Source organism: Anabrus simplex, chromosome 3 (genome assembly GCF_040414725.1).
Source record: "Anabrus simplex isolate iqAnaSimp1 chromosome 3, ASM4041472v1, whole genome shotgun sequence".
NCBI lineage: Eukaryota > Metazoa > Arthropoda > Insecta > Orthoptera > Tettigoniidae > Anabrus > Anabrus simplex.
In genome coordinates, this window is record NC_090267.1 from 412843674 (window position 1) to 412857202 (window position 13529).

Below are 13529 nucleotides of genomic sequence, written 5' to 3' on the forward strand. Positions count from 1 at the left end.
AGGGTCGATTCTTGGGTTTCTGATTGTTTTGGTTTACTTCCTGTTGGGTTGAAACTTTACTTTAACAAGAGATAGGTGGTGGTCGGAGTCAATAATTCCCTTTTTGACTTTAACGTTCATAATTTCTTTTTGGTTTTTCTTGGAAATAGCCACATGGTCCAGTTGAAATTCTCCTAAATGCATGTTCAGGGATCTCCATGTCATTTTCTTTTGTGGAAGTGCCAGGAAATGGGTTGACATCAATTTTAGATCGAATTTCTCACAGAAGCCAATTAGACGTTCTCCATTTTTATTCAAATCAAATCAAAATCTCTTCATTTGCAAATGAGGTGTCTACCTTGGTGGCAAATGGTACACGAAAATACATTATTGTCAAGCATTAAATATTAAATTAACAAGAGAATAAAGTTTTCCTATAATACAATATTATACAATTTACGCTAACAATTTTTTCTATTAAACACACAGCTCATCCTTAATAAATTTATATTATTTACAAAATACTACTTATAATATCTCTTGTACTACTTACAAATATAGTCAACTGATATACAGTATGTGGAATTACTTCAAATGATACTATACAACTGGTATAAGATTAAAATTTACATTGTATTGATTTACTTTTTTTTTTACCCATTCTGGAACCTAAGTAGCATAACGACCTGCTGCGTCTTAACCAGAACCCCTTTTGCTACCACTTTTCAGAGTTCCTGAAGGGCCTTCACAGCTACCGTAGCGGTCCCAGGGCCCTCAAAGTCCCCACTGTACTCCACTCCTACAGGCAGTCCCTACTTTTGCTGTCCAAACTCCTTAGACCAGGGGATGGAATTAATTTATTCACACACATTTTTTATTTACATTAACCTGCACTGGTCAAATGCCCTCTAACATTTCATTTATTTTCTATGTTCCTGTTTATTCTCTTCTTGAATATCTGTACAGATTTTGGAAAAGGATCAAACAATACCCCTGGTAAACTGTTCCACTCCTTCACACCCTTCCCAATGAATGAAAATTTACACCAATCACTTCTGCTAAAATTCCTTCTAATTTTATACTTGTGGTCAGTCCTGCCGATATAATTATTTTCCAACTGAAGCCTCTCACGGATATCTCCCCATGCTTCTTCTCCTGTATAGGCTCTATATAATCCTATAAGTCTAGTTTTCTCCCTTCTCTTACTTCAAGTTTCCCACCCAAGTTCCTTTAACATTTCTGATACACTACTCTTTCTCCTGAAATCCCCTGTTACAAATCTTGCTGCTTTCCTCTGCACATTATCTATTTCTTTTATTAGGTATTCTTGGTGAGGATCCGAAACACTGTTTGCATATTCCAATAATGGACGAACCATGCTTAAGTAACTTTTCTCTTTTAATTCTTTGTTGCATCCTTTAAGTAGCTTCATTATGACATGTAACAATCTGTATGCTTTCCCAATAATGTCATCCACATGACCCTTCCAGTGCAAATTACTTTCAAATCTCACACCTAAGTATTTGCACTTGCCATCTTTTGGGATAATTACCTCATCCAAAGTTTATTCAAATTCAGTTTTAAAACTCCTGTTTGAAAATGTTGTAACAGTTGATTTGCCTCCATTAACCTTCATATTATTCTCTTCAACACATTGTTGGATACTCTCAAGGTCCCTTTGTAATTCTGAACAATCCTCAATGTTATTTATTTCTCTATAAACAATTATGTCATCTGCATACAATCTTATTTTTGATGTTATATTATTCCCTAAATAATTTACGTATATTAAGAAAAGTAAGGGGACCGATTATACTACCCTGTGCAATTCCCTTACAAACTGTCTCTTCCTGCGATACATTATTTCCTACTTTGACTTTCTGAACCCTTGAATTTAGAAATGTTTTTATCCAACGTGTAACCCTTTCGTCCAATCCTATTCCCTCCAATTTCTTTAATAATATTCCATGTTTCATTCTATCAAAGGCTTTGGAAAGGTCTATGACTATGCAATCTAACTGGCCTCCTGAATCCATTTGATCTGATATGTCCTGCTGAAATCCCGCCAGTTGTGCCTCACAAGAAAATTTCTTTCTAAATCCATACTGGCTCCTCATGAATCAATTTTTATCATCACATATTCCTCTGATGTACTTTGATATTAAACTCTCCAGTATTTTACAAACTATACTGGTCAGGCTGATTGGTCTGTAGTTCTCTGGTTTCCTTTTATCACCCTTTCCTTTATAAATTGGTAATATTATAGATTCCTTCCATTCCTTTGGTATTACACTATCATTTATGACATAGTCAAAGATAAATTTTAAATAAGGCACTATGTACCACCCCATTGTCTTTAACACCTCCCCAGTAATTTGATCACTTCCTGCTACTTTTCCTTGCTGAAGCAGTTGGATTTCTCTGAAAATATCTTCATTTGTGAATGAGAAGCTTCTTGTTTCCCTCTGTGTCTCTCCCTCTCTATCTTCTGTTTCAGTTTCCAACTCCTGACAATCATCTACTGAATCTCTGAATTCCCTACTAAATAGGTTTGCTTTCTCAGTATCTGTTAAATAGTGTTCACCCCCTTCTCCCACCATTGTAGGAATTTGGATTCCTTTACCTTTTTAATTCCTGATTTATGAATACAGCTTTTTCCATTTCTCTTTGTGGTCATTACCCTCTTGAAGTATGCCATTCATATAATTCTCTTTTGCTTCCCTTTTCACTCTATTCTGTTCCCTCATTAGCTGTTTTCTAGTTTCACTACTCTCCCTACCCTCTTTGATTTTCCTGTTTACTATTCTACTTTTTATTTTTATTTTTCTTATTTCCCTTGTATAATAAACAGGGTCTGAGGTCATTTTACCCTTCTTAACAGGTACAAATCTCTTCTCTCCTTCCCAAATGATTCCTTTAAATTTAGCCCAAAGTGTATCTACATTACTCCCTTCACTTATCCAACAACTGAATTGTGATTTAAGGTAAGTCCCAAATTCATCAACTTTAGTTTTTCTGTACAATTTCTTTGTCTTGTGTGACCCTCTTATTAAGCCTTTTTGGTACCAGTCCTTCATCCATTATTACAGCCTTATGGTCACCTATTCCCTCAATTACCTCAGTTTTATCAACAATTTCCCATGGTTTAACCAAGAATACATCTAGTAAGTTATTGAGATGAGTCAGTTCTTGTACTACCTGTGTAAATCCTCCCTCCCAAATTAACTTTTTGCCAGTTTCTGTTCATGGGCTTCACTTGCAGCTCCATTCCATTCAACTTCAGGCAAGTTTAGATCTCCCCCAATTATTACCATATCATTATTATTGTTTTTATGAGTATAATTTATTATTTTCTCAAATATTTCCATGTCTCTTTTCTCTCTTCCAGGCCTGTATGTTTCTATAATTCCCACCTCCTTCTTCTTCTTCTTCTTGTTTTCGAATAGGTCTACTATGGACCACGTTAAGCATCATTCATTTACGGTTCTTCCTCTTTCGATCGGCCCAGTACTTCTTCATCCTTTCGGAGTGGGCTTCTTTACGTTCTCGTGACCAGTTGTTGCCGGTCCGTTTTTTGCTACTTTGATCTTGGAATCCCTTAATTTTGTTGATGATTTTTCTGTATTCCTGTCTGTTGTATACTGCCTGCTGTGATATATTATTTTCCTCCATATCCTCCTTGACCCCTTTAAGCCAGCTAGTTTGTGTCTTCCTGTTCTCCATGTATTCCAGAATTCGCTTGGCTGTTCTCTCTGGTGGCATTCTTTTAATGTGTCCGTAGAAGCAGAGTCTTCTCTTCTTGAAGGATGTTGTGATTTTTTCGGTCCTTTTGTATAGTTCCTCATTTGGTCGCAGTCTAAATTCTTGACCCACTTTCCTGGGCCCTAGTATCTTCCTCAAGATCTTCCTTTCTGTCTTTTCAATGTTTTCTAGTAAGCCCTTCCTGTTCAGTGGAATACATTCGATCGCATATAGACTTTCTGGTTTGATGACAGTGTTGTAATGTCTGATTTTTGCAGTGAATGAAACTGATTTTTTATTGTAGACATTTCGACATAACTGGTATGCTGCTTCCATCTTTCTTGCCCTTTCCTGTAATGCTATTCCTGGTAGTCCTGTTGGGGTTATCCATTCCCCTAGATATTTAAACTTCTGTACTCTTTTAATTGTTCCATATTTGGTGACAATATTTTGTGTCGGATCCTTTTTGTCCTGAATCATTAGTTCCGTCTTTTCGAAGGATATCTGAAGTCCCGTCTTTACAGCAGTCTCTTGAAGTGTTTCAATTTGTACCTTGGCTGTTTCAGTGTCTTCTGCCAGTATTGCCATATCATCTGCGAATGCTAGACAGTCAATTTTGATTCCAGATCTTCCCAGTGATATTCCATTTTTCACCCCTAATTCCATCAGTCTCTTCCTCCACTCTCTGACCACTTTTTCAAGTATAACATTAAACAGAAGTGGTGACATCCCGTCCCCTTGTCGGACACCTGTTTCGATCTTGAATGGTTTTGACAACATACCCATAAACTTAACCTGTGATGTAGTGTCAGTGATGGTTTCTTTGATTAAATTTCTAGTTTTTTTATCTATCCCAAACTCTTCTAACGTGCTTATCAAGGTTGCTCTGTCGACTGAATCATAGGCTTTCTTAAAATCCACAAATACAATCACTAGATTTTTGGCTGTGAGTGCACGTAGTTGTATTATGGAGATTAGGTTGAAAATTTGCTCGCTGCATGATCTCCCTTTCCGGAATCCTGCCTGGTATTCACCAAGTTCTTTTTCTATTATCCCTTCAGTCCTGTTTTGTAGTGCCTTGGATAGAATTTTAGAGGCAACTGGTGGCAATGATATTCCTCTGTAATTGTTAACGTTTGTTCTGTCTCCTTTTTTGTGCAGCGGGTGTATTAATGATGTCTTCCATTCCTTTGGGATGCTCTCCGTCTGCCAAATCTCCTCAAACAGTGCTTCTAGCTGAGTCACTAAGTGTTCTCCGGCATATTTCAATAACTCTGCAACTATTGAATCTTCACCTGACGTCTTATTGTTCTTCAGTCCTGTTATTATTCCCCTGATTTCTTCTTTATTAGGTGGTTCTGAGTCCGGTGTCTGGTTCTTGGGTTTCTCAAACATTAGAGTTTCCTCTGGTTTTTTACAGTTCATCCCTTTCATCGGTAAACCATTCATGTGAACAATAAGTTTCCTTCACCAGAATAAACACCCCCCCCCTCCCATTTTATCTCCTCGGTCTCTACGATAGACTGTGTACCCTTCTGGAAATACTTCTCTATTACCCACCCCTTCTCTCAACCAAGATTCCACTCCTATCACCACATCAGTCTCATAAGATTCCATCAATGTACCAAATTTTATTTGTTTATTTACTACACTCTGACAGTTTACCAAGAGCAATCTCAGACCCCCTTTCTCCCTAAAACTTGACTATTGCAATTGGGTAACTTGAAATTCCTTACTTTTCTGAGTTTCATTTTCTAGTTGACTGAGCCAGCTTGAAGTACCGCTGGCTCTTTCTACTAGTTTTCCTGGTCAGTATTATAACTCAAGGGAGTTGCCTTTTTTACAGTACATATCTTAAGATTTATAAAATCTATAACAATATTTGCTATCTTTCGTTTACCTGAATTGTTTAGATGAAGGCCATGCTTTGTGTAACAGTGTCTCTCGAAACTGCTGCTATCAGTTACCTGTGTATTACAAAAATGTTTACAAATTTTAACCATAGCTGTATTAACTTTGTCCACTTCAATGTTCACACACGAGTCTCTAATCAAATCATGCCTGTGGGGCACATTCACTACAAATATGTTAGTGTGAGTCAGCTTACCTGGCTCTTTTGTGAGCAGGGTAAAGTCCTACAGTGGTCCTAAATTTCTTCTCTTTGCCAATTTGTGCATTGAAGTCTCCCAGCAGAATTTTGACATGATGTTTTGGAATTTTGGCTGTAGTTTCTTCTGTGGGTCTTTTTGATTGTAATTGTTTGTAGGTACATGTGCATTGATTAGTGTATAAGCTTTGTTTCCTGATTTGATTGTCTTTAGCGAAATTCTTTCATAAGGGGATGTAAAGTATAATACCGAATTTGTGATATTTGTTTCTTACTGCAAAACCAGTGCCAAATTGTAATATTTTGTTAGGGAGGAGGGTAGCTGGTTTACCTTTATAAATTCTATAGTTTCCTGATTCAAAATTATTTTCATCACTGTACCTAATTTCTTGGAGTGCCAGAATTTGGATGTTGAGTTAGTCTAATGTGTCTGTTAAGTGCTTCAACTTTTCAATTTTGCGAAGTGTGCTGGTGCCAATAAAATGTTTTTCCTTCGGGCGAAGAGATTTGGGAAGCTCCGATACATTCCCGCATGATGTTCTCGGTCTCCCAGAATCCGATGACCGAGAAAACCTAGTATGAATACTAGGGCCTGGGGTAGTAGTATCATTAACTGACGTTGCCATCATGCTAGTAAGTTGAAGATAATGGGGAGATTGATCTTTGTCAACCCCATAGTTACAACTAAGGTATTGAGCCTCAAAGGTTGCCTCAAGATGTTTTCTGGCTGTGCCTGTTTTTGGTCCGCGAGAGGTATTTTATTTTCCTCAAGCCCTCCGGACAAGTCCGGCAAGTCCCCCGATCCACCACCTGGGACGCATTTAAGTGTTTACGTCCACTTATTAGTATTAGTATCATTATTATTTACAATCGCATTTTTTGTGAGGTTATGTCATGAAACATATGCTGTATATATATATATATATATATATTTATAAAAGAGTTTAATTAATGTAAGAACCTGTAATTAATAATATATAATTTATTATTACCTGTATATATGATGTATAATCCACACTACAGTATTGTGCAGCACATTGTAATATCCAGAATAACACTAGGTAAGACGGGAACTATGGAGAACCTTCTTTCCAGTTGTAACTCTGTATTAAGCACTCTAGAATTTACTAGAAGATATGCCGTGACATATCCTTCTAGAAGCCTGGCCAGGCAACACACATAAGGAAGTGGTCATGATGGTGGAGTGGAGTTATTGTTTAGCTGGAGTTGTTTTTGTGAGCATATGTTGAGTTTAGGTTGACATGCTAATGTAAACAGTCAGCAGTCAACTGTTTCAAGGCTGCAGTCTCCATGTGCTTAGTGATAGGCAGTTGTTAAAAATGGTGGTTTGTTGATGTGTGTGTTTTGTTTATGATGGCAGTTGATTAGGTTATGTGCGTGTTTAACATGTAACTTGTAAATAATTTATTGTAAATAAAAATATGTGTATGCAAGTTGATAGAATTTTGTGTGCATCTTTGTGGGTACATCAATTATAATTATTATTATGTCTCACAGGATTTTGTTATACTTATATTCTCAATTTTTGGCCACTTGTGTAGATTCTGTTCATCATCAACACATCATATGCAAATAGGGGTGCATAACCTCTAAATGACATATCATAAACAAACAAGGCTGCACAATTTCTAGGTGAGCATTAGAGAACATACATTATTTAACAAAAATGTTACTTACTGTGTGATCACATCTCCCCTCTGAATATGTCACGTAAGTCCTGACTCACCCTGCATTATTAAACATTATTATTTACTGCATTTATCTGGTAATTATTATGATTAGAAACTGTTACAGCATTAGTCAACATACAAATTGTTATAGAATATCCCTTCACATACAATAATTTTATGTATATTTTTTTTTGTGCAGATAAGAAACCCACTGATGTATGGCCTGAAAGAGGAGTAATAGTATTCAGTCATGTATTCTTGCAGTATGGGAGAAAAGGTACACCAGTTCTGAAGGATGTGAGCTTCACTGTTCAAGAAAATCATAAGGTAAGTGCAAGTATTGCTGCTGTAATATGAATTCTCCTGCTTTATTATGTCAAAACTGTATCACTCATTAAAAAAAAAATTAAAAAAACCCATTTATTTGTCTTTGCAAGACTTCATTTCTCACTCTCTATCTCTTTGGCTTCAGTAATATACTACTTCATTCTTGCTGCCTGCATTCAGTTTTTGTCCTTTGCCAGTGACCAGATCTCAGTTGCCTGTTTCATAATAAGTATGTAATATACCCTGTGCATTATTTCTTTAGTCTTAATTTGTATAATTTCTTCCTTTATTGTTGTGGGTGGGGTTAACTTTACCCAGGGGAACCTATCCCTTTAAGAGCGCATCTCCAGGTGGCAGATAGGGGGTTTCCTATAGGGATGATCTTCGGATCCGTGGACCAACAGGTAGTTCAATTCCTGGGGGCTTTAACATGCTGGGAGACCCTCTCTCCAGGGATCATAAATATGGAGGGCCCTAACTCAGGTTGATATGTGAAGTCTTCAATGGCATCTGCAGTGGAGAAGATAGACCTCGGTACAGTATAGTGCTTGGGTTCTAAGAGTAAAAGGTATGTGGTGATCATATACCATAGAAAGTCCTCATCAGTGGACTAGACGCAGGGATAACTGAAGCTTCTCTGGTGGTAGGGAAGGTGGATGAAGTCTGCAGCAGTTTCAGAACCTCCAGTCATCATAACTATTATGCCACTGGGGATAGGGGGATAGGTTCAGAGTCTGTCAATGAACGTGTGATTGTTGATGTGCAGTAGCACTCCCATGCTAAAAGATATCATGCACAGGCATCTTCTTCAGAAGTTAGTTTAACAAACCACTACAAGTCCTGTGGCAAATGGGGAGTTGAGACGGGAGCAGGTTTGTGCAGTCTGGGTGCTCCTAGTGACAACCCAGCATGTAGGCTATGAATGTGTAATCAGCAATAAACTTCATTAAACTGCTGAAGATGATCATATAATTGATCAAAACTATGAATTCATGACAATCATATCATATCGATTTATTGATTAGGTGGAAAATAAAATCCTTTCCTAAAAAGAAATAAAGAATGAATGCTCACCATTTTGCTTGAGGAGAAGCTGTAAAGCAATTCATGTGCTGTGTTTGTGACTGAGCAGGCCTCACCAGCGTTTTGTCCAAGTGTTTCAGTGGCCTCATCTGTTGGATGCTACACTTTTCCAAGATGCTGGTGGCTATTGCACTGTTGAGACACCACTGCAAGTCTCCTTTGTAAGACGATACAGTGATAGTACAGTAGGGGAAGCATGTGCCTCCCCTTGTATAAATGTGCCTGCCTTTGGCCTTTATAGCAAAAATTAAGTTTCCAGAAGGAAACCATAATTTAATTTCATCGATTGCAAATGTCAAAAACATTAGCTCTTTCATGGCTCCTACATAAAATGCTTGCAGTGGTATCTCAATAGCACACTAGCCACCAGCATCTTGGAAAAGTGTAGCATTCAACTGATGAGCCCACAGATACATTGGGGCAAAACTTTGGTAATTTTACAATTGAGAAGGCCTAATGAGCTTAAATGTTTTTAACATTTGCTATCGATAACATTAAATCATAGTTTCCTTCTGGAAACTTAATTTTTGAGACAATGATATAAATTTTTGACCAGAATTAAAAAGATTGAGGATCAATATATATATAAGCACTGAGTGAAACTAGAAGACCAGGCGAAGGACAAATTAAAGAACAACGAGGCATTTATACTTATGTTTTGAAAGGAAAGGATAATCATGAGCCCTGCATTCGTGGAGTTGGTTTGCCATTGTGAACAAATATCACAGTCCAAGGGGAAGTTCTGTGGAACGTTGAACAATTCCCGTACCTTGATAGCCATCTCTTAGCAAATGCAAATATTGTTACTGAAATCCAACACCACCTCAAATGTGCTAGTATGGCTTTTGGGTGCCTTCAGGTGAGAGTCTTTGATAATCATAATATTAGTGCTCAGCCCAAGCTTTACATGTACCAAGCTATCATTATATCATCTCGTACATGTGGGTGTGAAACATGGACTACCTGCAGAAGGCACATACGATGCCTGGAAAAATATCACCAGTGCTGCCTGAGAAGGATCTTGAGAGTGAAATGGCAAGATTGGTGCACTAACATTAGTGTTCTAGAAGAAGCAAACTCCACTAGTATTGAAGCCATAATCATCAAGCACCATCTCCGTTGGACAGGCCAAAGACAACACGGAAGACCAGAGAAGTGGTACAAAGATACACTAAAGACCTACTGTACATGTAGAAATGTCACACTGAAACTGACAACTGGGTAGCTACTGTACTGGATTGTCCAGTATGGCGCAGTAATGTCTTGGAAGGAACTCTGTGCTTTGACCAAAAATGTTGGAAAATAGAAACTGACAAGCGCAATGTTAGGAAACAATAGGAACTTCAGAAGAACAACACTACACAGCCAGCCCCCACCAGACCAAATATACATCATCAGTGGCTCCAAGATTGGCCTCTACAGCTATTGAAGAACCAACAAAAACAGAGTTTTGAAGAAGACAATCATACTCGTCAGTGAGTCATAGCCCATCATTTGAATTATTACCAAACAAGTTAACTCAGTGCATTGTGGCATGGCCTGTTCTCGCTGCTAACTCTGTACTCGAGAGGAGAGACAAGTGGGTTGGAATCCCCTGTCCGCTACCCTTGAAATGGTTTTCTTGGTTTCCCATGCCAACTCCAGGCAAATGCCGTGATGGTACTTCTCTCGAGGCCACGGCTGCTTCCTGTGCAATTACACCTACATCCATAAACAACGCTCTTGTGCAGCAGTACAATTAGCTTACCCCCATGGGGTATCCTAGAATAAATAATGATGTTATTTGCTTTTACGGTTTTTAGAAATGCTCAAGTGCCAGAATTTCATCCCGCTCGAGTACTTTTACATGACGGTAAATCTACCGACACGGGGCTGACGTATTTGAGCACCTTTAAATACCATAGGACCGAGCCAGGATCGAAGCTGCCAACTTGGGCTCTGAAAGCCAGCACCTTAACCGCCTGAGCTACTCAGCCTGGAAGGGTACACTAGAAAAAGCAGCTATACAACTGGCAAGCTGAACATGTCCTCAAACACTCCTAGCTTTAAAAGCAGGGGGCAGGATATACAATACAATACAATAGATTTATTTTGTCTGGCAAGATTAAGGCCATTAGGCCCTCTCTTCCATCTAACCAGAAAAGACAGTTTTTACATGTGCAAAACTGAAATAAGTACACTTACAATTGAAACATCTTGCAACTACTAAACAATACAATATTATGATAAAAAAAGGAAAAAATAGGAGAATGATGATGATGATGATGATGAAGGTGATTATTTACACAATTATGACATGATTAGCTAATTTCTATTATCCTTGGTAATAACAGTGGGATTATGTAAAGTCTACAGTTTGAGGAAGGCTAAATCTACAATATCTCCATAGCATTACTTAGCAGGTAGCGGTGACAAAGTTGCCTAAAACTAGCAGGTGAGGCTCCTCTGACAGAGACGGGTAGTGCATTCCATTGTCGTGCCGAAGAAATAACAAATGTGTTTGTGTATCGTGTGGTGCGGTGAGGTGGAATAGATAAGAGTGTATCAGATTTTGACCGTGTTCCAAAACTGTGATTGGATGAAAGGTGGTGAAATTGACTGTACAAGTAGGGAGGTGAGCATGAGGAGAGTATTCGACGAAGGAGGCATAAAGCATGAAGATTACGGCGCTGTTTGAGTTTTAGCCAACCGAGTTCATCGTAGGCAGGTGTAACATGGTCAAAGTAACGTAGGTCACATATATGATATAGATGTTGATTCCCATAGGGAATCTGAAATATTTGTCCTGAATGAGTAAATTTATAATACCAATATAAATGGTCCGTTATTGGACATTATAAATTTTCCAGCTAACTCATTCTTGGTTGCCAGCGTTTCGCCCTCGTGTGCTAGGGTGGGCTCATCAGTTGGTACCTAGCACACCTACCAATACGCTGGCCAGTGCATACCGTGGAGGCCACTGCGTAGGCTAACTGGAGCCACCGGCAGTGCCAATGCACTAAGAGACTTTGTCTCATCACTAAAAACTGATGCCTGCTTGGCCATCAGATGATATAGATGTTGATTCCCATAGGGAATCTGAAATATTTGTCCTGAATGAGTAAATTTATAATACCAATATAAATGGTCCGTTATTGGACATTATAAATTTTCCAGCTAACTCATTCTTGGTTGCCAGCGTTTCGCCCTCGTGTGCTAGGGTGGGCTCATCAGTTGGTACCTAGCACACCTACCAATACGCTGGCCAGTGCATACCGTGGAGGCCACTGCGTAGGCTACCTGGAGCCACCGGCAGTGCCAATGCACTAAGAGACTTTGTCTCATCACTAAAAACTGATGCCTGCTTGGCCATCAGATGATATAGATGTTGATTCCCATAGGGAATCTGAAATATTTGTCCTGAATGAGTAAATTTATAATACCAATATAAATGGTCCGTTATTGGACATTATAAATTTTCCAGCTAACTCATTCTTGGTTGCCAGCGTTTCGCCCTCGTGTGCTAGGGTGGGCTCATCAGTTGGTACCTAGCACACCTACCAATACGCTGGCCAGTGCATACCGTGGAGGCCACTGCGTAGGCTAACTGGAGCCACCGGCAGCCCACCCTAGCACACGAGGGCGAAACGCTGGCAACCAAGAATGAGTTAGCTGGAAAATTTATAATGTCCAATAACGGACCATTTATATTGGTATTATAAATTTACTCTTTCAGGACAAATATTTCAGATTCCCTATGGGAATCAACATCTATATCATCTGATGGCCAAGCAGGCATCAGTTTTTAGTGATGAGACAAAGTCTCTTAGTGCATTGGCACTGCCGGTGGCTCCAGTTAGCCTACGCAGTGGCCTCCACGGTATGCACTGGCCAGCGTATTGGTAGGTGTGCTAGGTACCAACTGATGAGCCCACCCTAGCACACGAGGGCGAAACGCTGGCAACCAAGAATGAGTTAGCTGGAAAATTTATAATGTCCAATAACGGACCATTTATATTGGTATTATAAATTTACTCATTCAGGACAAATATTTCAGATTCCCTATGGGAATCAACATCTATATCATCTGATGGCCAAGCAGGCATCAGTTTTTAGTGATGAGACAAAGTCTCTTAGTGCATTGGCACTGCCGGTGGCTCCAGTTAGCCTACGCAGTGGCCTCCACGGTATGCACTGGCCAGCGTATTGGTAGGTGTGCTAGGTACCAACTGATGAGCCCACCCTAGCACACGAGGGCGAAACGCTGGCAACCAAGAATGAGTTAGCTGGAAAATTTATAATGTCCAATAACGGACCATTTATATTGGTATTATAAATTTACTCATTCAGGACAAATATTTCAGATTCCCTATGGGAATCAACATCTATATCATCTGATGGCCAAGCAGGCATCAGTTTTTAGTGATGAGACAAAGTCTCTTAGTGCATTGGCACTGCCGGTGGCTCCAGTTAGCCTACGCAGTGGCCTCCACGGTATGCACTGGCCAGCGTATTGGTAGGTGTGCTAGGTACCAACTGATGAGCCCACCCTAGCACACGAGGGCGAAACGCTGGCAACCAAGAATGAGTTAGCTGGAAAATTTATAATGTCCAATAACGGA

The 13529-nt window shown here is 39.1% G+C and overlaps 1 protein-coding gene across 1 annotated transcript in view; it reads left to right on the forward strand.

Annotated features, from left to right (window-relative positions):
- The window catches only part of LOC136866830 (ATP-binding cassette sub-family C member 4-like), a 291743-nt gene that overhangs the window by 257228 nt on the left and 20986 nt on the right, over nucleotides 1-13529 (forward strand). Inside the window, exon 23 of the mRNA XM_068226857.1 lies at nucleotides 7718-7845. Within this exon, the coding sequence (XP_068082958.1) occupies nucleotides 7718-7845 (128 nt within the window). The remainder of the gene's footprint in view (nucleotides 1-7717; nucleotides 7846-13529) is intronic.